This window comes from Jaculus jaculus, chromosome 6 (assembly GCF_020740685.1).
Source record: "Jaculus jaculus isolate mJacJac1 chromosome 6, mJacJac1.mat.Y.cur, whole genome shotgun sequence".
NCBI classification, from domain to species: Eukaryota; Metazoa; Chordata; class Mammalia; order Rodentia; family Dipodidae; genus Jaculus; species Jaculus jaculus.
The window spans coordinates 110,439,739-110,465,543 of record NC_059107.1 but is presented as its reverse complement, the minus strand read 5'-3'; the positions used below and the strand labels follow the sequence as shown (position 1 = coordinate 110,465,543).

Genomic DNA, 25,805 nt, shown 5'->3' with positions numbered 1-25,805 from the left:
TACATAGTGAAACCATAAAACAACAAACAAAGAAACAGAAATAAAATAAGCAAATAAATTCTTTACACATAGATTTGATCAAATATCTTGAGTTTCCATAAATAAATACAAGTAAAATTAGTTGGATAAGTATTACTAGAACTTCATTACACTCAAATTTCAACACTTATTCATGGTATGATTCAGACTTTTCCATGGTCGTGATTTTCCATATGGTATCTTCTCTTATCTATGGTACTAGTGACAAAGCATTTCTTGAGTGAAGAGTGACCTGCCATTGTCTCTAGACTTTACCTTTAAGCTGATGTCTGCTATTCTCAATTTTTATTGCACAATTCATTTGGATATTAGTTATGTACATCATTGTATTTTTTTTTTAATTAAGTAGAAACTTTGTAGGCTTATGTCATGTGTTGGTACTATTCCCCTTCCCTGTTCCCATTCCACTGAGGCCCCTCTTCAGTGGGATTACTGCTGTTCTCCATGGGGTTGTGGGTTATGAGTTGTGAGAGCAGCAGTCAGTCATTATGGGGCAGGGGGAGCAATGCCTCTGGATACTTCCTCCCACTTCGTGGCTCTTATAGTCTTTCCACCCTCTCTTCTGCAAATTTCCCTGAGCCGTGACCAGTGTGTTTTAAGCCTACTTTAGTGTTAAGGCCTCAGCAACTTCTGGATTTCTCCTTTGGTATGTTTTGAGTATCCTCAGCATCTAGCATGCTCACCCTGTTGTCAGGCTCACCATAGAAGCAGCACTCTTGCTCATCTTACCAATTCTTCTGTGGTTTCACCTGGACCCCAGCTGATATGCAAGGGGTGGCTCATCTTCTGATAGGAAGTCAGCTATCTTTTCTTGCATTGTTGATAGATTTTTGTTGTCCCTGGTTTTCACTGTCTTTTTTTCTGCAAAAGAAAAAGAGATTCTCCAATGGAGAGTGAGGTCAGCATAGATTAAAGGGTATAAGCATAGTTAATTAGAGATTTTAATGGGTGTGGCCTCTCTTTTGGCCAAAATCTAGTGGAGCTGCTTGTTGGAATCTATGATCCTGGTCTCCATAGGATTCTGATGTGGTTCCCTACAAGCTATGGGGTGCTTTCCACTGAGTGGATCGCTTAGTCAATCAGAGAACCATCAGTTACCCACCTAGGCTGGGTGCACTATTGCACAGGGCTGTACATCTTGCCAGACTGGTTGGTTTCATGTAGCTGTGTCCCCTGCTTGCTCACAACGTTGTTGGATGTTCTCCTTGCCATTTAGCAGCTCATGTCGTTCTTTCCAGCACTACATGGTCTAACCATCTGGGAACTGGCTTCCTTCCAGATTCAGCCAGATCTTTTGATATTCTATGTCAGCAGCATGTTGTGTCTTCAGCAATAGGGTCTTACTTTTCACCTCTGGGGGGTAATCCAGTGCTTTGAGAGAAGCCTGTCTTGTTTTGGGGACCTCACTGGTTTCCTACAGCTCAGTGTGGGCTATAACAGATTTCTGAAACTTGGAGTTATAAGCCCGAAAATTTATTTTGTTTTATTTTTTCAAGGTATGGCCTCACTCTAGCTCAGGCTGATCTGCAATTCACTATGTAGTCTCAGACTGCCCTTGTGGACTCACAGCAATCCTCCTACCTCAGCATCCTGAGTTCTGGGATGAAAGGCATGCACCACCATGCCCTGCTTATTTTATAAGCACAGAAAGTACATTTAAACACTGAATTATCTCTCTCTTTACACACACACACACACACACACACACACACACACACACACACTATAACTTCTTTTACATATTTTAATATATTTTATATACTTAGATATTATAAATATTCAATGTAATTTATGTAAACAATTCCCTTTTATTAGACATTTAGAATCTTTGCATTCTCTTGCCACTGTAAACAAAGACATGATAAACATATTTGAATATAAATTATTTGCTACATCCATAGTTATTTCCTTAGGACAGAGCTACAAAAACAGCTAAGCTTGGTAAGAATGATATGTACTTTGCAGTTCCCATATATTGCTTGCTACTTCCTTTTTCTAGCTAGTAATTTTCACTACTTATAATGTTGTATACAAGGTAGGTTTTGCCTAACCTATCACTCTTTTTTTGTTTCTTACTTTATTTTTATTTATCGCCTGCCATCATGATAAATAATCCTTCCTCTTTTTATTATTTATTCCTTAACTGACCCTATGAGTTTCTCCTGAGAAAGCTCTTAGTCATTGTTTAGCCAATCTATACTAGCTGTAGCCAGCTACCTTAATTTCCCTCTGAAGTCAGTATCCTTAATCACTTCATTGTTCTAATTTTTTAGACACTCAAGAGACTAAACCTAAATCCATTATTAGTAGCTTTTTGCAAGAAGGTAGGGATCACCTATTTAATTTTCTGATGAAATGCTTATTTATGTCTAGTCTTCTGTTCAGTCAGTAGCTGCTGCCTGCTCACCATAATCACCTCCAGAATTCTCATGTTGCAAGTACTGCTCACTCTCTACTTGGGCTGGGAAGGGTTCTTTTAGAAACATTGTCAGGCTTGTCTAAATTTTGAAAATAAATGAAATTTCTCTCACTGGTGCATTTATGGGTCAAAAATTTCTGATTACTGGAGACTTATAAAGAAATTGAACACTCTTTCTTTCACATGTGCATAGTGCATGTGTTGCTGTTACTGGTGATGGTGTATGCATGTACACGTGTTTACTGGTACCCCATGCACGTGTCTGCAGAGATTGTCAGGTGTCTCCTCCATCACTGTTTTTCCTTGAGATCGAGTCTGTTACTAATTCCAGAATTTTCTGTTTTTCTTAAGCCCCAGAGATTCTCTAGTCTTAACCCTGTAGGGTTGGGGTTATAGCATGTGTAACCACATCTAGCTGCTTATGTGGGTGGTGGGAAAACTGAACCCAGGCACTCGTAGGCCCTCAGGCTCGCAGGCCTCATGCTTGCACAGAAAGTATACTTAACCACTGAATTATCTCTTTAGAACATTAAAAACTAATTTTGGCATTCACCATTTTCACCAGCAAGTATTCACTGGGCACACACTTCTTCTAAGGTACAAAAATGTATACCTCGAACAATGCCAATCAGATGAAGGCGCAATTCTGTATCAGTGGTAACTCAGTTAATTCACCCCACAATGCTATGACATTGTTCCTATGATTACAACCCTATTTTATGTATAAGGAAACAAAAGCAGAGAGGAGCCCAAGATCTCCTAGATGGAGAAGTAGGATTTGAATCTTGACCACAAGACTTCAGAATTCAGTTTGCTAGTGTAAATTCCTTATAGCGTGTACAGCTCTGCATGTCTACAATAAAATACCATAAATAAGGAGATCAAGTTCTGTGGTAGCATAGGCATAATGGCAATCATGATCTTAATGAGAGGTACAATAAGTTTGTTGGGTAAAAATGAAACTGGGTAATTCAATGCAGGGTAGAAAGATAATAAGCTTCAGAGCCAACACTCTTTGTCCAGATTTTGACTCCAGCACATACAGTTTAAGGAAATGTCTCTTAGCTGCAGGCACTCAACCTATTTTACATTTAATGGCAACACACAATGTGTTTAGGGAATGGAAGTAGCACAGGGTGGAGGGGTTAAGCAGTTTAATGTACAGTGGAAGGAAGTAAGAAAAGAGGGATGGAAGGAGAAACATAGATATGCATATGTGGGGAGCAACTGTGGCAGAAAACAAATGCAATAGCAATGTGTACTTTGGGGAGGACTAAAAGGCAGCGGAAAGACGGCTTGGTGTTTTACCTCAGGGACAAAATCGAGGTTAGCAGTGGTAGTATTTTTGGTAAGGAAAGATTGAAGAAGTGAGCCTGGTGAAGCTACTGGTATAGTCCAGGTGAAAGACAATAAAGACATAAATCAATGTCATGGAAAAGAAGAAAGATTCCGGAATGATTTCAAAGGTAAATTAAAAAGAACTTGGTAACCAACTGGGGATTTGGGACTGAGTCACAATGCTCCTTATGTTTTTGCCCCATGGGCCTGAAAGGTAGATAATGCTTTCCCTGGGAAGTTGAAGTATGACTCAGAGTTGAAAACTTGGTTGTCAGCAGTATAGATGACTTTGTGAAAAGTCTGAATGTAAAGGGGAAAAAGAGGGTGGAGAGTTCTGGTGTCAGTAATCCAGAGGCTCAAATAGGAAGGTAAAGTTCTTTGGGATTATCTCTCTCCTTTCTTTAGCCAGATTCAAAGTTATTATTTGTGATGGAGACTTCTTTTCATGCTGTTCAGGAACCTTTAATCTCTTTTTGAACTCAGCATTCTTTTGAGAGCTGAGGAAAGCTATGGATTTTATTACTTTATTAGGTGTCTGATCATTAGCACAAGCAAATTTTGTATACAGTTACAGGAACTTGTGTTTTTAAACGCATGGATCTACTCTATACCATTTCTTTTTTTAACCAAGCACTAAATATTTCCCACTCAGTCATAATTAACTACTCATTAGGAACTGTGCTAAGCTTTTGATTTACATATTAGTTTGTTTAATCCTCCCTATAACATGGCCACCTAGGCTTTATATTTCAGATGCAGGAAAACACAGTGCTAGCTAGACTTGTGAAGGCTCACAGAGCTAGAATGTGGTAGAACCAGAATTTGAACATAGACCTCTATGTTAGGGTTCTCCAGTTAAACAGACAAAGAGATTAATTTAGAGGAATTGGCTCATGCCATGCTGGAGGCTGTTGATCTCAAGCTCTGCATGGTGAGGCAGTAACCTCAGACCCAGGAAAGGTGATGATGCATTTCTAGTCCTAAATCCTGAGAACCAGAGAGCCAAGTATATTTCCAGTCTATGGCAAAGGGCCTGGGATCCAGGAAAGGTCTGGATATAGGAAAAAGATATATGGAACCATGTCATAGTAGTCAGGCAGGAGAAAAGTGCTCTCACAGATAGGAGGGCCAGCTTTTTTTTTTTTAAAAAAAATATTTTATTTATTTATTTGAGAGACATAGACAATGGGCACACCAGGGCTTCTAATGAACTCCACATGCATGCACCACCCTGTGCATCTGGCTTACATGAGTTCTGAGGAGTTGAACCTGGGTCCTGAGGCTTTGCAGGCCAGCTTTTAACCCCACTTCCTTGGGTTTCTTTTCTTTTCTCTAATAATCCCCCTGGTACTTTCCTATAATATTAATTTATATTTAGATTTCACAAAGAAGAGAAAAGAAGACATGCAAAACTTTCCTTCTTGAGTCCAGTTTATTTCATTTAACATGATGCTCTCCAGTTTCTGCAAATAATATGATTTCATTCTTCTTTAAATATATCTTATTTATTTATTTGAAAGAGAGAAAGAGAGAGAGGCAGAGAGAGAGAGAGAGAGAGAGAGAGAGAGAGAGAGAGAGAGAGATAAAGAGAAAGAAGAAAGAGAGAGAGAGAGAATGGGTGAATGGGCTAGGGCTTCTGGACACTGTAAATGAACTCCAGATGCATGCACCCCCTTGTGCATCTGGCTTACCTGGGTACTAGAGAATTGAACTGGGATGCTTTAGCTTTGCAGGCAAACACCTTAAACACTAAGCCATTTCTCTAGCCCTGACTGCATTCTTCTTTATGGTCAAATAATTTGAAACTGGATCTGCATACAGCATTGCTTTGATCCATTCATCTGTTGGCAGATGTCGAGACTAATTCCATATCTTGTCTATTGCAGAGATTTCTAAAGTATGTTGCTTTTGATACTTTTGGCTATATACTTAGCTGTGGAATAGCTGGGTCCTAAATTAGTTCTATCTTTAGTTTGTGAGGAACATTTCATACTCAGTTCCCTAGTGGCTGGACTAATAGCTATCAATAAATGGGTACACAGAACTACAAATGATCAAAAATATATGGAAAATATTCAATATCTTTAATAAGCAGGACAATGTAAATTGAAAGTATATTGAGAGGCTATCTTACCCCAGTCAGAATGACTATTGCCAAGAAACAAAAGACAGCAAAAGCTGCTGAGGATGCTGGGGAAAATGAACCTTTGTGTGCTGCTGGTGAGAATGTAATTTATCTAGAATGTGTGAAGTAAGATCTGGGTGCCTGGTGGCCTAGTCAAGTTGGCATTGAATACGGACCAACTTTAAGCTGTTAATTTAAAATACATTGTGATGTTTTTCTTACATGAACATTCTTTTTTGCCTTCTTGTGTGCTTTACTTAAATTATTTACATGGGTGCTTTTCTCCTTTCTTTTGTTACATTCTTCCTGACTCAAGATTTTAGCTATGATCAATTTGTACCCAGTTTAGTTTCCGCTCCTTTTACCTTTGTCTCCCTTTGACCCCCCCCCCCAAGTAGATAAACTATACAAGGACACTTCTGTCTACCATTTGAAATGTTCAAAGAGGATTTTGTAGGTAAATGCAAATTAGCAACATCTGTAAGAATCTCTGGGTATTCACCAGGTGTGTCTCTAAGGTGTCAGAGGAGTTTTCAAGGTCTCCACATGTAATAGAAAGTAAGTGCTGGCTCTGGGAACTGTGGTGGAAACATTCAGGTGCTCACTTAATATGTGGTCAATATGAACATAGAGTCAAGACAAAATGGTATAAAGCACATAGTAGATGTTTTGAGGTCTTAGAGCAAATCTAAAATAACAGCTCAGATTTTCCCCCTCTTGGGGTATTCCTCTAACTCCTGACACTGATTTCCAAGAAACCATAACATGGTTATAGTAAAGGCCCTGTAAGCCCTCCTCCCTGTGAGGAGGCTCAGTTGTCAAAGTATAGAAGAAATGATAGAGGCCAGTTTTTCTTCCCTGTGCCACACACGTTTATACTTCTTTAACAGCATAAGTATATCTATCCACACAGGTTTGAACAAAATGATTAAACTAAGCAGTTTTTGGGGGGGGGGGCAGGGCTGTGGCTAGAGAGAGGCTCAGCTGGTAAAGTGCTTGTTGTACAAGCATGAGGTTCTGAGTTACAACCCCACAACTCATGTAAAATAAAGGTGGATGTGGTGGTGTATGCGTGTGATCCCAGATGATCTGAGGAGGAAGAGATGGGCAGCGATCCTTGGAGCTCTTTGGCCAACCAGTCTAGCCTACCTGGTGAACTCAAGGCCAGTAAGTGACCCTGTCAAAATGATACCTGTGGTTGTCATCTCACCTAAACTTACAGGCAAACATGCCCATGCTCCTGCACACATAAAGATAGGCACACACACATTAAATAAAGCATTTTTTTGATTTATATATATTTTTTCCTACAAGGTGAGGAAGGCATCAGCTTATGTATTAAGAGAACATGCTTTCTTTCCACTTTATTTTGAAAGCTATAGAAAAGGTGATCAAACATGGCCACTTTCAGGAGTATGCTCCACGGCCTGTTCAGCTTTGTCAAACCAATTAAATTTTGGATTCTGTAAACCCAGGCTGTAAAGCCATTCAGTATACCCAAGTTACTTGGAAACATTTATGTTCAAAGAAGTACCACAAATTCCTAATGTGAGGTGGTGTGTAGATACAGTTGTTGCTGTGATAGGTACATTCTTTTTTTTTTTTAATTTTTTCTTGTTCATTATTTATTTATTTATTTGAGAGTGACAGAGAGAGAAGGAGACAGAGAGAGAGAGAGAGAGAGAGAGGTTGAGAACGGGCGCGCCAGGGCTTCCAGCCACTGCAGACGAATTCCAGATGCGTGCACCCCCTTGTGCATCTGGCTAACATGGGTCCTGGGGAACCGAGCCTCGAACCGGGGTCCTTAGGCTTCACAGGCAAGCGCTTAACTGCTAAGCCATCTCTCCAGCCCGATAGGTACATTCTTTAAAAGGCACTGATTTCCAAATTTAATAAAGAATAAGAAGATATCCATGTGGCTGGTGGACATTTTTCTCCTAAGTTCAGATAATTTTACAATTTTCTTGGAGTAGATTTTTTAAATATAGTGCTTTGAATATAAGATGATGTCACACAATGGAACCGAATACATCCCAGTCAACTTTCAGTGATCAACTTATCCCCCCCCCCCCCCGCCCCGGTTTGGCACTTGACTATTAAGTGATCTGAATCATACTGTGAGGATTCATGAAGGTCCTGCAGGAAGTGCTGCAGGAACCCAGATGAGGTCAAAGACATTACCATCAACCCCCATGTACCGGCCTTACTGCTGGAGATTCTGGAGATGCCAAGATGAAAACACTGCTTCAGCCCCACCGAGCTTAGGATACACTTGATAATGCAGCTATCTGTACAAAGACCTTGCAAGACATGATTATTAGTGAAAAATATGTAGACAATGACTACTTTGAGGTGAGAGAAGATATGGATCTATACTGAACAGTTGCTCAGCCACTCTCATTTGTATAGTCCACAAAGTAATATCTGACCCAAATAACCAGGAGAATGTGTCAATTTGATCCACTAAATTATAATTATCTTACTCCTAGACTAACACATTGTAGGAAGTTTGCCTCCCCTACTTAAAAGCAATTAACAGGTATGAGCTTGAATTCTGTCAGCTACAACCTATCACTTGTCTTGATGGGGAAGGCATAACACTGACAGAGCAATGTAACTACAGGAGTGGTGAGTAAGGTTCAGTCCATCCCGGGTATTTATTGGGTAGGTCTTCCAGAATCACACTTGTTATAATGGCCACACACATAAAATATTAAACACAGAGCTATGAAAATGTAGTGAATTCTAATGATGTCAAAAGCAAGGTGTTTGCCTGTAACCATAGCCAGTCTGATTAGGGCTGGATGGCCTTTATCCTTTTTTGGAAATAAAATGACACAAATGCTTTTCTTTACATAAAGTTGACATGATTCGATCTTGAAATAAACTTAGGACAAGACCAAAATTTTCCATGACTCTTGTTTATTTTACGATAGAGGATGGACCATTTAGAGTGACACGTGTGGCATCCATATTTTGTTTCTGGATTTTCCTTTGCAGAGAGTCTGGATAGAAGGCTCGAGCAGCTCAATTGAGATTTTTTCTTTAACAACTATTTTATTTATTTGAGAGAAAGAGATATATAGAGAGAGACAAAGAGAGAGGGAGGGAATGGGCATGGGGCACGCCAGGACCTCTAGCCACTGCAAATGAACTCCAGGCACATGTGCCACCTTGTGCATCTGGCTTTCCTGAGTACTGGGGAATCGAACCTGGATCCTTAGGCTTCACAGGCACGTGCCTTTTAACTGCTATGCCATCTCTCTCCAGGCTATCACTCAACATTTCTACTGATTACCCTGGGATGGCGTGACTCTTCATCGCTTAGCTCTTCAGTTTCTTTACCCTAGAAGCTTCTGGCCCCGAGCCTTTCTTAGGAAAGATAGCCACTGGCTGTTGGCAGCTGGGCAGTTCTGCAATGGCAGCCAGCCAGGCAAGGGGCAATAGCAGGTGCAAACATCACTGGCTGATAAGACGGCTTATGGGGTGGCACAAGAGAGAGATCCTATCTCCCAGCATTGTGTAGTGAAGACATTTCCCTGGCAGTGTTATCTGGCTTCCAAGAGAAGAGAGAGGGAGGGCTGGCAGGAGCCACTGTCCTTAGTTTGGAAGAGGAAACCGCAGTTCCTTCAGAGGCCAAAATAAACTGCAGGGCAGAGAGTCCTCACCGACCGCAAACCAGTAGTTATAGCCGCAGGGGCTCTGAATTCTTTAGTCCATATCAGATAAATGGGGAGGACACAGGTATTCTGTCACCAACCCCCGAGGCTTAAGGCAGATGGATGTCTTCTCCTCCCCCCCCCCCACCCGCTGCCCCTCCGCAGGACAGACAATTGCCAACTTTCCCCCTCCTCGCATCGCATCATTGAAACCACAAAGCAAGAGCCCCCACACCTGGGCAGAATGTTCCAGGCTTTACTGCAAAGGGGCTTCCCTCCCCCTTGTCTTACTCATTTTCCCACTGAATTTCTGCGAGCCCATGACAAGAGGAAGAAACTCATCATAAAACCAGATCATAAAATGCTCCTCATACTTGAAGACAGCGATTAAATATTCACTCAGCCAAGGTCTCCTTGCATCATTCTAAACAAAAGAGTCTCTTCCACTCACGCCGTCCCCACCCTACGGGGACCAGCGCTGACCATCCTGAAAGTTGCAATGTCCCTCAGTTGAGGGGCGAAGTTAGCGAATGGGGAGCTGCGAGTCTCCGCTAGGGCGGGGGGAGGAGGGGGACGAGGGCCGGGGAGGTGGGAGCGGCGCGAAGGAGGGACCAGAGGGAAGGACACTGCCTCCCGTTTCTTCGAGGTCGTCGCCTCGGCTTCCCGAGCGGCAGGCTGGGCTCGGGGCGGAGGCCAGGCCACCCGCGGCGAGGTGCCAGGCTCGGTACCTGGCGGGCTGGGCCGGGCCGGGCAGGCGCGCCTCGGCAGGCCGGGCGGTCGGGGCGCCGGGGGTGTGAGCGCGCGCGCCCCTCTCGGTGCCCGCTCCGCCTCGCGCGCGTCTCGGGGGAGGCTCCGGCGAGCGGCGGCGCCCCGGGGAGCCGCAGCCTCGGTCCCTGCCCGCCCGGAGGAGCTTTGTGCGGCTGCCGCGGCTCCGCGTCGTCCCACCTGCTGGTGGCGGAGGGACGAGGAAGGGAAAGAAGGAGGGAGAGCAGCAGCAGCGGCGGCGGCGGCGGCAGGAGGAGGAGGAGGAGGAGCGGAGAGAGGCGGCGGCGCCTGCCTGGTCCTCCCGCCGGCGCCCACCTCCGGGGGCTCCGCGCTCCTGCACCGGCCTGCACGAGTCTCCCGCCCCCGGCCCTGGCCCGGCCTCTCCGGCCCCAGCGCGCACGCCGCGGCTGCAACCTCTTTCCAGCGCAGCCCGAAGCCCCTCGCGGCCCGGCCCCCGGCACCGCCACCCAGAGTCGGGCGGGTGTGTGTGTGGGGACCCCGGCGAGTTGAAGGCGAGCGCAGGGCGCGCGGCGCCGCCTCGATGTGCCCGGGAACCGCCTCGGAGCCCCAGCCCCGCTGAGCAGCCCCCTCGGCCGGCCGGAGAGCCCGAGCGACGACGCACAGGAGGAGGAGGAGGAGACGCGGCGAGCCCCGGAGCCGGGGAGCAGCGAGCGAGAGAGCGAGAGAGCCAGAGAGCGAGCCCGAGAGGCGGCGCGGGGAGCAGACACCATGCCCGGCTGGAAGAAGAACATCCCCATCTGCTTGCAGGCGGAGGAGCAGGAGCGAGGTGAGTCAGGCGAGCCGGCCGGGGCTGGTGGGCGCTGGGGCCCGGGCCGCCCCGGTGCCCCGGTGCCTCCCGGTCCGCCTAACCCCCCCACCTCTCCCCACTCCTGGGGCTCCCAGCGTCCCGTCCCCCGGCCGACGGGGGAGGGGCGCCGCGCCCTCGGGAGCGGAGCGGGAAGCCAGGTGGCGTCCCGAGAACTCCGCCCGGCGTTTCTTGGGAGACTGGGGGCATGAGAAGGGGCGGAGGCATGGGGTTGCAGGGAGCAACTTTTCGCCTGGGGAAAGAATTCTTTTTTCTCCCCCCTCCCTTTTTTTTTTGTCCTGGCGAGGTCGTTGCGGAGAATCTGCTGCTTCTCCAGGGCCTGCTCGCACACGTGGGGCCTGGGGCTGGCCCCTTGCGCGGTGGGCGTTGGGGGTGAAGGGGGGGGGGATCCTGCGGTGCTCTTAAGTGACTTTTCAAACTTTCCTTCTCCTCCACCTCCCGCGGCCGCCTTCGCGATGTCCCCGCCTCTGGCTGGGCTGCAGCGGTTCTGCCAAGCTCAAAGTTGCTGGAGACTCATGCAGAAAGGGGAAAACGAGGAGAAGAGGAAGAAGGGGGAAGAATGTGGAGGGGAGGGGTACGGGGGGTCCTGCTGCAGGTGTCCAGAGGAGGAGGGACACAGGGGACGACCTTCCCCGGCTGAGGGTCTCGGGCAGGGCGTGACTGGCTAGGACACGAGTTTGCCCCTGCGTCTCCCGGGGGCTCTCTAGTTAATACCGCAGGACTGCGGGCTTTTCATAATTACTGTCTGTTTTCTTTGTAAAAAAAAAAAAAGCGGCTGTCTCTGCCAGGTGGCTTGCAGACCTCTTGTGTTTCTGCTTGACAAAGATATCGGAGGGTTGCTTTTTAAAGTGATTGGAGGAGAGGAGTGTTGAAGGCCTTTTGCACCTTAAATGCTTGGTTGTCATTTCATGATATTTGGGTTGCCGGGAGTAGCCTGGTTGTGATGCACTTGTGTGCTCTCGAATTTCCCATACAGGCCCCTTGGGGTTTGGGGTGCGGGACAGCCAGAGGGATCCTGTCTGTGAAGGTCCGGCAGGGTTTTTAGTCTCCTGCTTCTTCTACCCCACACTGCTCTGGCTTCCAGGAAAATGCTTTATAATCCAGGGATTTTCAGGATGCATGGGTCTGCGCGGGCTGTGGCCAACCGTTGGTGCCCGTGGGTTAAATGGTGCTGCATGGGTGGGCGGGTGAGCCAGGCAGGAAGCCACTCTGATGTGCAGAGATGGAAGAGTTTTCAAGAACGTTTCGTTCTGCAGCTTGAGGACGGTGGCTTGGCTACTGGGCATGCCAAAAACTTTCAGGCTTTTGAAATAATGCTTACTACAGAGGAACCAATGTACAATTTCCAGTTTTTCTCTAGGTGGCACAACCTGTCTTTGGTTTATATCCTGTTTAATGACTCAGGGAATTTATCCCTTTTTAACCACTTCCTTATAAGATTTGTGCATTCAGTTTTCAGCACACTTTCTGGCAGGTGACCACATGTTTATCCTCTCAAAAAGCACCCTTGCTTTAGAAATGCTTTTGCCTCACTCTTCACTAAATCATATATGAAAAGCTGCAAAGAAGATTGCCAATAATTTATAACAAGGGACAAGCACTAAATGAAAGCGTTCTGTCAAGCCCTCCCTCCCCCGAGTATGTGTTATCTGCTAAATGTCACAAGGCCCTTCATGTGTATCACTTTGATTAAAAAAAAGTCACACTGCTGCCAACAAGTTTTATCATAATGCTGGAGTGGGGAGATTTTTGGATTGTGACAAAATGTCCATCTCTTCAGAAATATATGGTAACTTTGAAAGATGATCACCTAATCTGCTTGGTGGAGATAAAATGAAATTCTTCCAGCACATAAATACCTGAGTCAGAACATTGGACTGTCTTGGCTTTTCCAGTAGGAGAAAACAGAGAAGGCTGTCACTTGGTGTCTTTCTACTGAAGGTTTCATACTTTTTGCTTATGATTTGCTTTTCTGACCAATTAGTGCATGCACACACACACATTATACTATATTTGGTTGTGATTTATTTTAGGTTATCACACAAATATGTTTTTGTTTCTTTAAAAATCTCCAGTAAACCTGGCAGTGTGTTTGTGTTTTAATTGTGTGTGTTTTTAAATAACTTGAGATGTCTACATGACCAGACCAGACAGCTGAGGAGGACAGGCCTTGAGCTTGGCTGATTCTTCCTGAAGAGTTTGACTGTAAAGTGTTGAGCAGTATTTTCCATTTGCATTTGAAGTCACCTTTGTGTAGAACTTTTCACTTGGAACTTTAAATTTTAAGTGATCAAATATTGTTGAATTGGTTTTTCTTGAAATATCAATGGAAGGATCAAGCTGTCAAGAAAACAATGAACATGGAACAAACACACTTATAATATTGTTTGGGGGATACAAACAGTCATAAGGTCAACTTCCAGTGCCTTGCTATTCCGATCTAAGGTTAGTTGTGCTCACATAACTGTGACCATTTCTATAGCTCCGCTATCCCTGGTTTACATTTAAACACTCTAAAATTCATTATGTAGACTATTCTAGCATAACATTTTTTCATGTGGATTTTATTTTGTTTAATCTCTTTCTACAATGAACACAAATTAATACAAGATGCTAGCTTCTTCAAGGACCTTATAGATGAATAAGAATATGGCTCAGCACTATTCTTTTAAAAAGGTTAATTTCAGTTTAAAGACCGAGGGGACATGCTATCCTGGTACTAGCACATACCAAAAAAAGTTTAGCTAATATATGTAATTACGTGTCATACCCACATACCATTCATAACTTGGATTCATTGTGAAGGCCTCTGTCAAGATAGTACTGAATGAGCTATTGGTGTTGAATACAGCGGTGAACAGAGCCAAGTGTAACATATGGGTTGTTGTAGTAAATGCAGTCATTTCTAAAATGACATGTTAAGACTCACCCATGTGAGATGACATACTGTTAAAATTCTGAACACATTTCTCTGTCTTCAATACCCCCTACCCCACCCTGACTTTCTACTTGAGCCGCTAAGCCCTATCCATTTAGAAGCTACCAAATAAACTTTTGGGTAAATGTTTTAGGAGACAAATGATTTCAAAACATTCTATCTAATATCCCTTCAAATCAAATTAAATTAAGCAATTTATTGGCTGTTTTACACCTGCTTATTAGCTGATCCTGTGTAATAGGAATGTAGTTGTTGAATCCCAGTACAAAGAAATAGGTGCCACTGTGATTAATAGTGCCTTTCTTTTGCCTTGTAGCTTTCCTCGTTTGTGTGGCTTTTTTTTTTGTTGTTGTTGGTAAATGTTCATTGTGGTTTAATAATGTGTGATTTGGAAATAAAATCAAACATACTGCTAAGGAAGAATATCATCTATTACTGCAAACATACTGCTTTCTATTTTTATTTGGGAGAGATAGGATGTTATTAATTGTTATTTCCTCATATTTCTTGATATTTAGGCTTAGTAGAATATATGAATATTATGGACTTTTAAGCATGTGCTAGGTGCATTTCACATTATTGTATATATACATCAGGACAAAAAGTATTCATTTTTTATAGTTCTCCAATACCTTGACCATTTTTGTTTTTCTTGTAAGTTTGGAAGGGTGACATACTAACTTGAGAATATCTCTTAGCACTTCCATTACAGAAATTATCATAGTTATCATGTATGGGGCTTTTTGCATATATTTTGGAAAATGAGAGATGTGGATGTCTTCAGGTATAATTAGCTTTTATAAAGCACCAGCAAGAAAACTCAGGGGATTAAAAACTGTGCCTTTTCTGCACCCATGATTTGTTTCATTTCCTATATCATGAGGAGGTCTGATGGCACTTGACATTTCAATTTTGACTAGGGAGGGCTATGTGGGAGAAGAGAAGAAATCAAACAAACCCCAATAGATGTTGGACATGCACCATTTGGTACAGTTATTTGGTACCAATATGGCTACAAGATTGATATTATTAGTGTCTTGTCAGATGCAGAAAGTGAGGGTCAGAATTAACAAACTTCAGTTTACAAGGATAACAGTTTTTTAAAGTTATAAACTCAAAACAGAAGTTAAATTTCTTTGGAGAAACTTGTAGTGTTTTATTAACATAACTTCATCATATATTACTTCTTTCCCTTTCAAATAAAATGCCACCATCAAATCTTTCATTATGAATTCATGAGAGGTTTTTAAGTTACTTATGTTGGGAAAGCAGTTATAAAGTATATTTTGAGCTCTTGGCAAACTTGAGTATATTACCTTCAGCAAAAAGATTGAAGTGGGCTGGAGAGATGGCTTAGTGGTTAGGTGCTTGCCTGTGAAGCCTGAGGACCCTGGTTTGAGGCTTGATTCCCCAGGACCCATGTTAGCCAGATGCACAAGGGGGCGCATGCATCTGGGGTTCATTTGCAGTAGCTGGAGACCTGGTGCGCCCATTCTCTCTCTTGCTCTCTGCCCCCCTCTCTCTCTGTCACTCTCAAATAAATAAACAAAAATAAAAAAAAAAAAGGATTGAAGCGTAACACATTTTTACTTATTTTCTGATACAGGGCTTCTCTGTGGAGGCCAGACTGCCCAAAACATGCCGTTTCGTCCAGGCTATACTCGAACTATCATCAGACCTGGGGTTCCAGGTGTGCTGTGCTACTCTTGGCTCATCATGTTTGTATTATTTGACAAACTTAAAGTACCTCATTTAAGTGACTAGCTTTTTCCATCAAGGCTTTGACATGAGTATGTAGTCTTTGTTCTCTCCAATAAGTAGTAGCCACAAAGGCAAGAACTAACGGGGACATGTGCTGTTTCTCTCGTGAGCTGGTAAACAGCCCTAGTTTCATGGCCTTTGCACCTTTGTCTGTCGCCAACATTTTATGTAATTAAAGCCATATATCTAAATGCTTAGCCTGGCTACCAGTGACCAAACAAAGGCACCTTAGATAATGCTTTCTTTTTATAGCAATTTGATTGGTTTCTTTCATAAAGAGAAAATAAATATCAATTTCTATTAGTGAAGGAAATTGAGAATTGAATACCATGGGGATTAATACTGTCTTACTGTTAAGTGCTAAATAATGACAGGCAGTTTAAGGTATTTAAGAGTTAACTTATTTGTTTTTAGTTAGAATGCAATAATAGGAATATCAATTCCCAAAGCAGTAGTAATACAAAGTAACATGTCTAGCATGTCTAACTGTGTGCCATAGAAAGATGAAATAGCAAAATCAGGGTGTGGTGGTTTGAATAGAATAGATGCCCCCCAATATATTTCAGTTTTTTATTTGTTGTAGTTTACATCTGTAGACAACTGGCTGGAGGCAATGTCACTGGGTGGAGCTTAAGTTGTGGTGGTGGGTTTCAGATTTCAATCTAAAGATATGCAAAGTGTGCTTAGCTGGAGTTCCTGAAGTGTGCTGTGGCTTTTGTCTTTTGGCTTGTACTTCTCTCTCTCTCTCTCTCTCTCTCTCTGCTTGGTCCTGTGAAGGCAGGCCAGCTTCTTTTGCCATTATGGAACTTCCCCATATCTGTAGGCTTCAATAAATATCCTTTCCTCCATAACTGTGCCTGGTCTGGAAGTTCATCTCAGCAAACCTGAATCTGTCTGCTACACAGGGTTTTAGTATTTTGTGTTGCTTTTTATTCAAGTTTATTTCTTCTGAAATTCAAAAGTTTTCTAAATCTAAATCTGAGGACACAAATTTTCTTATTGAAGAAGTTGAATGATTTAGGAATGCTAGTGAGTAAGAAGTGCTATCAGATATGGGAAATTATTGTTGTCTAAATATATCTAGCAATTAAAATACTTCTGATTTAATGAATTAATTTCTGATTTAATGAATTAATTTCCATCATCTCAATGGTGTTTAAACCTTAAGCACCAACGAGGAGTGTAGCGAATCCATGGCTTGTACCTTGGAGAGATTCCTTGGCCTTCGTACATACAGTGGTTGAGATCAAGTGAAAAAGCAAAAGGCAGTGAGTTTAAATCCATTCCAGCCCTGACTAGCTGTGTGACCTTTGACTTCCCAAAGCCTCTGTGCTGTCACCTTTCAGATGAGGACAAGCAATATCTTTGTCATGATAGGATTATATGAAATTAACAAAAGTTAAGGAATTTATGATTGTATCTTGCATGTAGTTTAGGGCTCAGTAATGACAACTTGTCATTACTTTTGTGACACCTTGGTAGAAGATCTGTAAACTTAATGCCTTAGGATAGCTTGTTAAAGACATAATTAGTTTTAAAAAAAAAATTCTTTATAAACCTCACAACGTAGTAGGAGAAGAAAGCCTGGTGTTTTGAGAGAAGCTATACTGCAACAGAATGTTCTGAGGCCAGGTTCTTTGATGTAGTCTCATCTGACTCTTTGACAAAGATGAAAACACTCCAGTGGAGAAACAAACGCACTCAAGGCCACATTTCCTTTCTTTCCAAGTGATTATTGGGCACTAGCTTCCATGATAGGTATGGGATGAGACATCATGCTTGTCCTTTTAAAGGCAATTGTTAAGTATAGTTTTAGAGTCATGCATATGACCAGTCACTCTGGGGCCTCTCTGCCCCTGTACAGTGTGATGGGACCCTAAGAGAGGGGCTGACTGTGCTGGGGTGGGGGTGGGAGAGGCTTCTAGGGACAGCAGGCAGAGGGGGTGGAATGGAGGAAGCTTGTAGGCAGAGGATTAGAGAAGGTTTACAGGGTGGATAAGGTACATAATTTAGGCGTGGGGCATGCTGTAATTCACAGTATCATTGAATGAGGCATGCCTGAGACTGCTAAAGATTTCTTATAGAACTGAAATGTACAAAACAAGCATGTTGCTGGCCGTGGTGGCACACGCCTTCAATCCTAGCACCAGCGAGGCTGAGGTAGGAGCTTTCCTGGGAGTTCAAGACCAGCCTGAGACTGCTTCCAGGTCAGCCTGGGCTAGATCAAGACCCTGTCTCAAAAATAATAAATAATAGGGCTGGAGAAATGGCTTAGTGGTTAAGCTCTTGCCTGTGAAGCCTAAGGACCCCGGTTTGAGGCTCGATTCTCCAGGACCCATGTTAGCCAGATATATAAGGGGGCGCATGCATCTGGAGTTTGTTTGCAGTGGCTGGAAGCCCTGGCGCGCCCATTCTCTCCCTCTCTCTCTCTTTCTCAACCTCTCTCTCTCTCTCGCTCCCAAATAAGTAAGTAAAAATAAACAAAAAATTTAAAAAAGGGGCTGGAGAGATGGCTTAGCGGTTAAGCGCTTGCCTGTGAAGCCTAAGGACCCCGGTTCGAGGCTTGGTTCCCCAGGTCCCACGTTAGCCAGATGCACAAGGGGGCGCATGCATCTGGAGTTCGTTTGCAGAGGCTGGAAGCCCTGGTGCGCCCATTCTCTCTCTCCCCCTCTATCTGTCTTTCTCTCTGTGTCTGTCTCTCTCAAATAAATAAAATAAAAAAAATTAAAAAAAATTTTAAAAAAAATTAAAAAAAATAATAATAAAAGGTAATGAGCATGTGTTTGGCATACAGAACGGCGACTCAGTTCTCCCACACGATGGAAAGCAGGATGAGAGTAGAGAGAGTTAGGTGCAGAAGGACTTCACATCAGGATGATGTTCACATTATGTCTAGCAGGGATTGAGGAGTTACGTGAAGGACTTTTAAGAAGTGGCCTGATTTGATTTTCCTCTTAGAAAGATCACTTTGAAAGCATGAGAGGGAAGATCTGACATGGGGGAGGGCATGGACGAGTATGCATTGGAGAACTGGCTGCCTTGTTTCAGCTATGTTGAGATACTCAGGAGAGGAACCTGTTCACCAGATAGACATAGGACATATGGAGGGGTAGCTTTCCACTGGTGAAAGTTACAGAGCCTGGCTGTGGTTCCACAGTGTACATAGTATATTCTGGTACAGTAATGTAACAAGGAAGGACCTCAAGTGGTTGATTACAAGCCCAGGTCATCATTAGTTTACAAGGCACTAACCTGTTATTAATCCTAAAGGAAAAGTAAATAGTATCCTATACATGTGTCCCTTAAAACTAATTTGAATTAAAAAAAAAATTGTTTGAGAGGGAGAGAAAGAGAGGCAGACAGAGCAAGGGCGGGGGGAGGGAGGGGAAGAAAGAAAGAAAGAAAGAAAGAAAGAAAGAAAGAAAGAAAGAAAGAAAGAAAGAAAGAAAGAAGGAAAGAAAGAAAGAAAGAAAGGGAGGGCGGGCATCAGGGCCTCCAGTCACTGCAAACAATCTCCAAATATATGTCCCACCTTGTGCATCTGGCTTATGTGGGTACTGGGGAATTAAACCTGGGTTCTTAGGCTTTGGAGGTAAGTGCCTTAACCTTAACTGCTAAGTCATCTCACCAGCCCTAATTTGAATTTTTAAGTTTTTTTTTTTTTTTGTTACTGAAATAGCAAAATGGTGGTAGTTATTTTACAGAAACATCCTTTATAGTGATAGAATTGGAAAGCTTTTATTATAATTACATTCTGGAAACAACTGTGCTGGACTTAGAGTCTGCAAACCTGGAGTAGGGCCCCTCTCAGCATTGCCCTGGCTTTGGCTCAGGTTGACAGTTGCTGTATCGCTGATCTTTTCCTCTGCAGAGTAAGGGCGATTCTTGGCATGCTTTCCTCCTGGGGTTATGTTAAGAGGTGAAAGCTGTTATTGTTACAGCTGTATTACAAAGGTAAAAAGTTGGCAAAGACGGAGGTTCTTAAAGTTCATTTGCCTGTGAGTGTGCCATGTCTAGATGGAAGTGTGATTTGTATAACTTTTGTTTCATCAAATAAAATGAAAATTTTCATCACAAAATCTTAACTTTTAGTTTTTCAAAGTCATATAAATTATACTTATGTAAATATATATTTTTTCTATGAATATATACTTACATAAAATCATAAAATAGCTCATTTATTATTTTGTGTGTGTGTGGATGCATGTGTGTGCATGCCAGGGGACAACCTTCGGTGCTTTTCCTCGTATGCTGTCCACCTTTTTTGAGTCAGGTTCTTTCACTGGCCTGGAACTCATCAAGTAGGATAGACCGGCTGACCAGTGAGCCTCAGCGATACACTTGCCTCTGCCTCCACAGTACTGGGATTACAAGCCCATGCCATCACATCCAGCATTTTTTTTTTAAAATGGGTTTTGGGGATAGAACTCAGGTTCTCTTGCTTATAAAGCAAGCACTTTGCCCAATCTCCCCAGCCTAGCAACTCATTTATAACAAAATAATGCAAATAATGCATTTAAGTTCCAATGTATATGGTGTTGCCTAGTTACCCCACCTCCTGGCTGTAAGTGGAAGGGTCCAGCTCACCTGCACCTCCAGGCTGAAGGTGGAAGGGTCCAGCTCAAATTTCTTTATTGTTGGTTTTCTGATTCTCTCCAGTCAGGCTTCTGACCTCATTCAACGTAATATCTGAAAGAGCATTATTTTCAAACTGAAGTCATGTTTGTAACCTTTGTAGGGAAGAAAAATATTCTTGTGGATCTCTACTGCCAACTTCATTTATTTTTATGATGCTATTTAAATGCATAATAATATAAATCTAGGTAACACTCCTGATGCTTACAGCATTCATACAAAACCGAGCCTAACAGACTTTACAGATGAACTGCACACTTCCCCCTCAATCAATCACATCCAAATTGACAACATTCCTGTCATGTGTCCTGATGTTTGGCCGAAACTACATTCCTTCTGCTTGTGAAGATGGTCCTTGCTGTTATCTCATCACTTTTTTTTCTAGCTGAACTCCTATGGAAACTTGGTTGAGACAGTGTGATGGTGCCTGCTATGTTTTGGGTGTAAACCCATCATCCACGTGACATGACCTCTGTTGATCCTAAACCATGAAACTCAGAATTAGAAGTGATGGCAGATATAGGGTGCACAATGATCTACATTTGTCCATTTTGAACTATTAGTGGAAAAGGTCTACTTTTAGTCACAGGTTGATATATGGTTCCCAGCCCAGTGCATAGTATGCAAGTTGTCCGCCACAGTTTGCTGCCACTGGCTCTGGTCTTTACATAATTGAATGCAATGAGTCCCCTATTCATAGACTTGTTTGTGGCCATGCCAAATAGCCATAGGAATTTGTAAATGCTGACCCTCCTTTTCACCTACTCATCTACCACAGGTATGCAGTACAGTGTCCTGGCTGGAACAGTCTTCAATTCATTCTTTGAAAAGTGCTGTTTTCGAATGAGTTTTCCCAGCTAGGACTAGAGGAAAGGGCTTAGCAGAAAGTGTGTGTGTGTGTGTGTGTGTGTGTAAAAATTTACACACTACTTTTAAGGTATAAAAATGAAAGATATTTTTATAGTAGCTTTTACCTGGCCTTCAAGTATCATTCCCACAAAAAATGGGAAACATCTAATCTTTTCAGTAAAAACACAGTAGCCCTGTTTAATGACTCCTCTTTCTGTAGGGATCCCTAACTTCTCAAGGACTTTCCCCTCTCTGTTCCAAGATGGCTTTCTTGTGAGAGGAAAGCTTGCTGTCTACGGCACTGGGAGAAGGGCATTTTATTCACTATGTGACCCTCACTGTGTCCACTGCTCTGTACTTGGCATGCTTGGGGACTGGGCGTTGTGCCCTGGTATCCACTGCAGTGAGACTGTTCCTATTTGTTCTTTTGAATGTCACCCTGGCATCTGATTTGGACATTCTGGGCCTTGCCATTGTGTCTGTTTTCATGATTCTTGTAGTCTGTGACCTTCCATCCAGGCCTTCCTAGATACGTGTACTATCAGCATTTCTGCCTCCCTCCTGGGAGCCAGGACATACTTCATTATTCTCCCTTATCAGAGTGGACGGATGGTGGCATCTTTAAGGTGTCTTCAGCCCATCTATCCTAGGCTCCTTGTGTAGATATTATTACTCTGTTAACCCAATGCCATGTTGAACACTGTATGTGCTAAACAGGAGACCTACAGGCCAGGTACTGAGGCTCAGCGATCACAGTGTTCTCCAGAGTCCTCAAACCTGAACAGGAGTTACTTTTATTTAGTTAAGGAGTTTTCAAGCTTTCAGAGTATATTATACCTGTTTTTTTTTTTTCTTTTTTGCCCTTTTCCTCTTTTCCCTTTATCTAATGCTGTAAAGTGGTATAAGTGGCTGGAAAACTTCAGTGGGTGGATGAGGAGAGGCTCAGATGGTAAGAACATTTGTTGCACAAGCATGAAGACTTAAGCTTGATCCCCACCTCCCATGTAAAGAGCTGGCCACGGTTATGTGCCTGAAACCCTAGTGCTGTGGAGGGTGGATAGAGACAGGAAGAGATCTGGGGCACATTGGTCAGACAGTCTAACTGAAAAGTGCAGGCTCTAGGTTCAGTAAGAGATTATCTATGGGAAATACAGCTGAAGAGTGACAGAGGAAGGCACTTGACATCTTCTGCCTACGTGTGTGTAGGACACACACATATACATACATTGTGCATGCACAACACACACACATACCAATCAACTGAACAAATGGCAAGGGACAGGGATCAAAAGATTGAAAGAATGTTTAAGAGGGGAGAACATTCTTGGTCCTAGATAAGATAGACATTTCTCCAAAGGTTCAAATATCAGAAAGAATAAAGAGAGATAAATGGTCAGGCAGCTCAGACATGACATAGCTTGAAGTTGACAACTAATTTTCCCCAAATACTGTCTACTGGTCTCTACCTCGTGCACAAACCTTTATCAGTCATTTTACTAGAAACCCGTTTTCTATGTTTCATCAGCAAATGTGAGAATATAAAAACTGACATACTCCTTCTCACAGCTGGTGGTATAATTGCAGTGTGTGTTTCTCAACAGATACTGATATTTTGCTTTGTTTCAGTTTTTTGAGATAAGTCATGTTATGTAGTCCAAAGTAGCCTCAAACTTATGGCAATCCTCCTGCCTCAGCCTCCCAAGTATGGGGATTACAGGTGCAAGCAACCATGCATCGTTCAAAATTGATGTGTTTTTTAATGCTTAATTTAAATTTTGAGTGAATATTCTTAGAGTAGACCAGCAGATATATTCAAGATGACTTGTGTGAATTTATAATTGAATTTATAATGAATCTTTTGTTCTTTTGACTGTTAAAGGGTCAATGAGCAATATGAAAATCTTGTACACAGTATGACAGCATAAATTGCTAGAATTCATGTCTTTTTTGGTACAGTGTATTACATGATGAAAAGGCAGTGAATGTGGTTTTCACTTGGCACAATTTTAAAACTTACAACAACACAGTAGAAAATGTTGAGGCAAACATTTTACATAATAATATGGTAGATTTCTGTTAGTTTATTCTGCATATAACCTGTGAACAGTTTCCCTCTGTGTTATCATCTGGTGTATAATGTTTATAGCTCTGGTTACTGATATTCACTAATTCCGTTGAGAAAGATCAAGAGGGATGTATTCGTCTCCTTATGAAATCAAAATTAGTCAGTCATCAGGATTTCAACACTGACCTTTGCAGAAGTGTTGGGATTATTGACTAAAAGAGAGTGGCATTTAAAATTAGATTTTTCATATAAATTCAAGTGTTTCCTTTTAAATGTATAATTTTCTAGCATGTGCATAGCACATTTTCATCAAATTGAAACTCTTGATCATGGTAATATAAATTTAGTTCTTTGTTACTCTTTCACTTACCCCCTATAATTTTAGTTATGAGAATGAAAATCTGCCAGGCTAAAATCAGACACCTGTAATGCTGCATCAGGAGCTCATCTGCCTTTGTCAGCAGGATGGAGTGGTGTTGTACATAGGAGAGCCTTACCAGAAGCATATCTGGGTCCTTCAATGTCATCCAACTATCATATGAAATTATCTAGCATAATCTCAGTTCTGTGTTCAATGACTGCACTAACTAAAGCCTTGTACCCTCACAGACCCCTAACAATCAGGCTGGAAAAAGAAGGGCAGTGTATTAGTTTGTTCAGGCTGCTATAACAAAAGGCCATAGAGGTAGAGTAGGTAGGTTAAGCAATAGAAACTTATTCCTTACATTAGAGGTTAGACTTCTTTTTTTTTAATAAAGAGGAAGAGTTGGGGAGGGAGGGAGGGAAAGAAAGAAGGAGAATGACAGAGAACACTAGCCATCTCTGATTAAACCTGAGACCAATTCCAAGCTCCCTAGTGTCTCTTATAAGGACATGAACCCTATTAGATCAATATACGTTCTTAAAACTCCAATTAGCCTTAGTTAATTTCTTAGAGACCTCATCCTCAAATCAAGCCAACACACTAGTGGGTTGTGGCATATATATGAATTTTGGGTGAACACAATTATTCAATCCACAGTGGACAAGAGAGCAAAAGATTATAGATTTCATCCTCCAGTGTCTGAAAATGACTCATTTTGAATGGAAGATGGTAAGTTTGTATTAAAATATTACCTCCCTACATTTTATTGGTGTTTTTTTCATTGAATGCCTGTGTTCCGTCCATTTGGATCTGTGAGGCCTGTGTCTACTTTAATCAGCGTGTTTGAGGTGATGAGTAACTTCACAGGTGTGGGCCCATGAACTGATGTGGCTGTTGGCCAGCTGGAATATCCATGCTTGGACTCTTGAGCCGCCATCAGTCTCTGCCATTTCCACCTAGCCTGGGCCACTCACTACCCTAAGGCCATGATGCTGGGGGTGGGGGTCTGGTTCACACAGACAGGTTGTGTGCACTCTAGGTAACTGTTCTGGATATCTGGTTCTCCTGGCTCAGGCCCAAGCACCAGGCAGGACAATGCATGAACCTTCAGAAGATTTGAATCATCAGTTGTTAACATTTGGGTCTTCATAGTGAGAGCCATTTTATTGGGTCCTGTCTGGATTCCTGACCTCCAGGGTCTATGAGCATTTAAAAAAAAAAAGGCACAGTTAGTAAAGTGTTTGGTATGCAAGCGTGAGTACCTGAGTTTGGATCCACAGAGCCCAGATAAAGCCGAATGCTACACTGCTGATGTCTGTAATTCCAATGTGTCTGTGGCAAGAAGGGAGGTCAAGATGGAAGAATTTTCTAGAAGCTTTTGGCCCCCTAGAATGGCAAGCAGTGACAAACAACATGAACAATGAGAGAGCCTGCTTCAAAAAGATGAACCTGCACACACATGAACATAAACACATATAACATACACAAATGGTTCTTAAAGTACAGTTACGTTTGTTGTGATTTGTTACATAGCAGGAGTACTGGAGTGAATTTTGTATAGTCCCTATAGCAAACAACCTTATGTTGAGCAATTTCAAAACATCAAATATTTATTCTCTATTGTTCTGTAGGTTGTCTTGTAAGTCTAATATTTACTTTTGACCATATTTGAAGTCAGGGGGGACACTTTGTTGCTGTGCCCTCACATGGTAGATGAGGGAAGTCAAAGGTGTCAGGGGAGTTCTCTTGACCCCCCTTTATGAGAGCATGAATCCATTAATAAAGGCAGAATCCTCAAGACTTACCCACTTACCAGAGGCCCACATAGGGTTTTAGTTCCAACAGGTGAATTTGGGAAGGACACATCCATCCCCCTTCCACTGTGCACTCTGGAGCCCAGTCTCTTCTGAGCAAAAGTCTTATATCCTCAGGCTCCTCTGTTAGCTGCCCCTCACCTTCATGCCCTCATTTCGATTCATTCTTTTTTCTTGCTAGTTTCTCAGGTCTGAGGTCATCCTTCCC

The 25,805-nt window shown here is 42.7% G+C and overlaps 1 protein-coding gene across 2 annotated transcripts in view; it reads left to right on the top strand.

Moving 5' to 3' along the window:
* The first annotated feature begins 10,939 nt into the window (after positions 1–10,939).
* The window catches only part of Grip1 (glutamate receptor interacting protein 1), a 667,112-nt gene continuing 652,246 nt past the window's right edge, over positions 10,940–25,805 (top strand). For both annotated transcript variants that reach the window (XM_045151476.1, XM_045151473.1), the window contains exon 1: positions 10,940–11,132. In XM_045151476.1, coding sequence (XP_045007411.1) covers positions 11,075–11,132 — 58 coding nt within the window. In that variant the 5' untranslated portion in view covers positions 10,940–11,074. The remainder of the gene's footprint in view (positions 11,133–25,805) is intronic.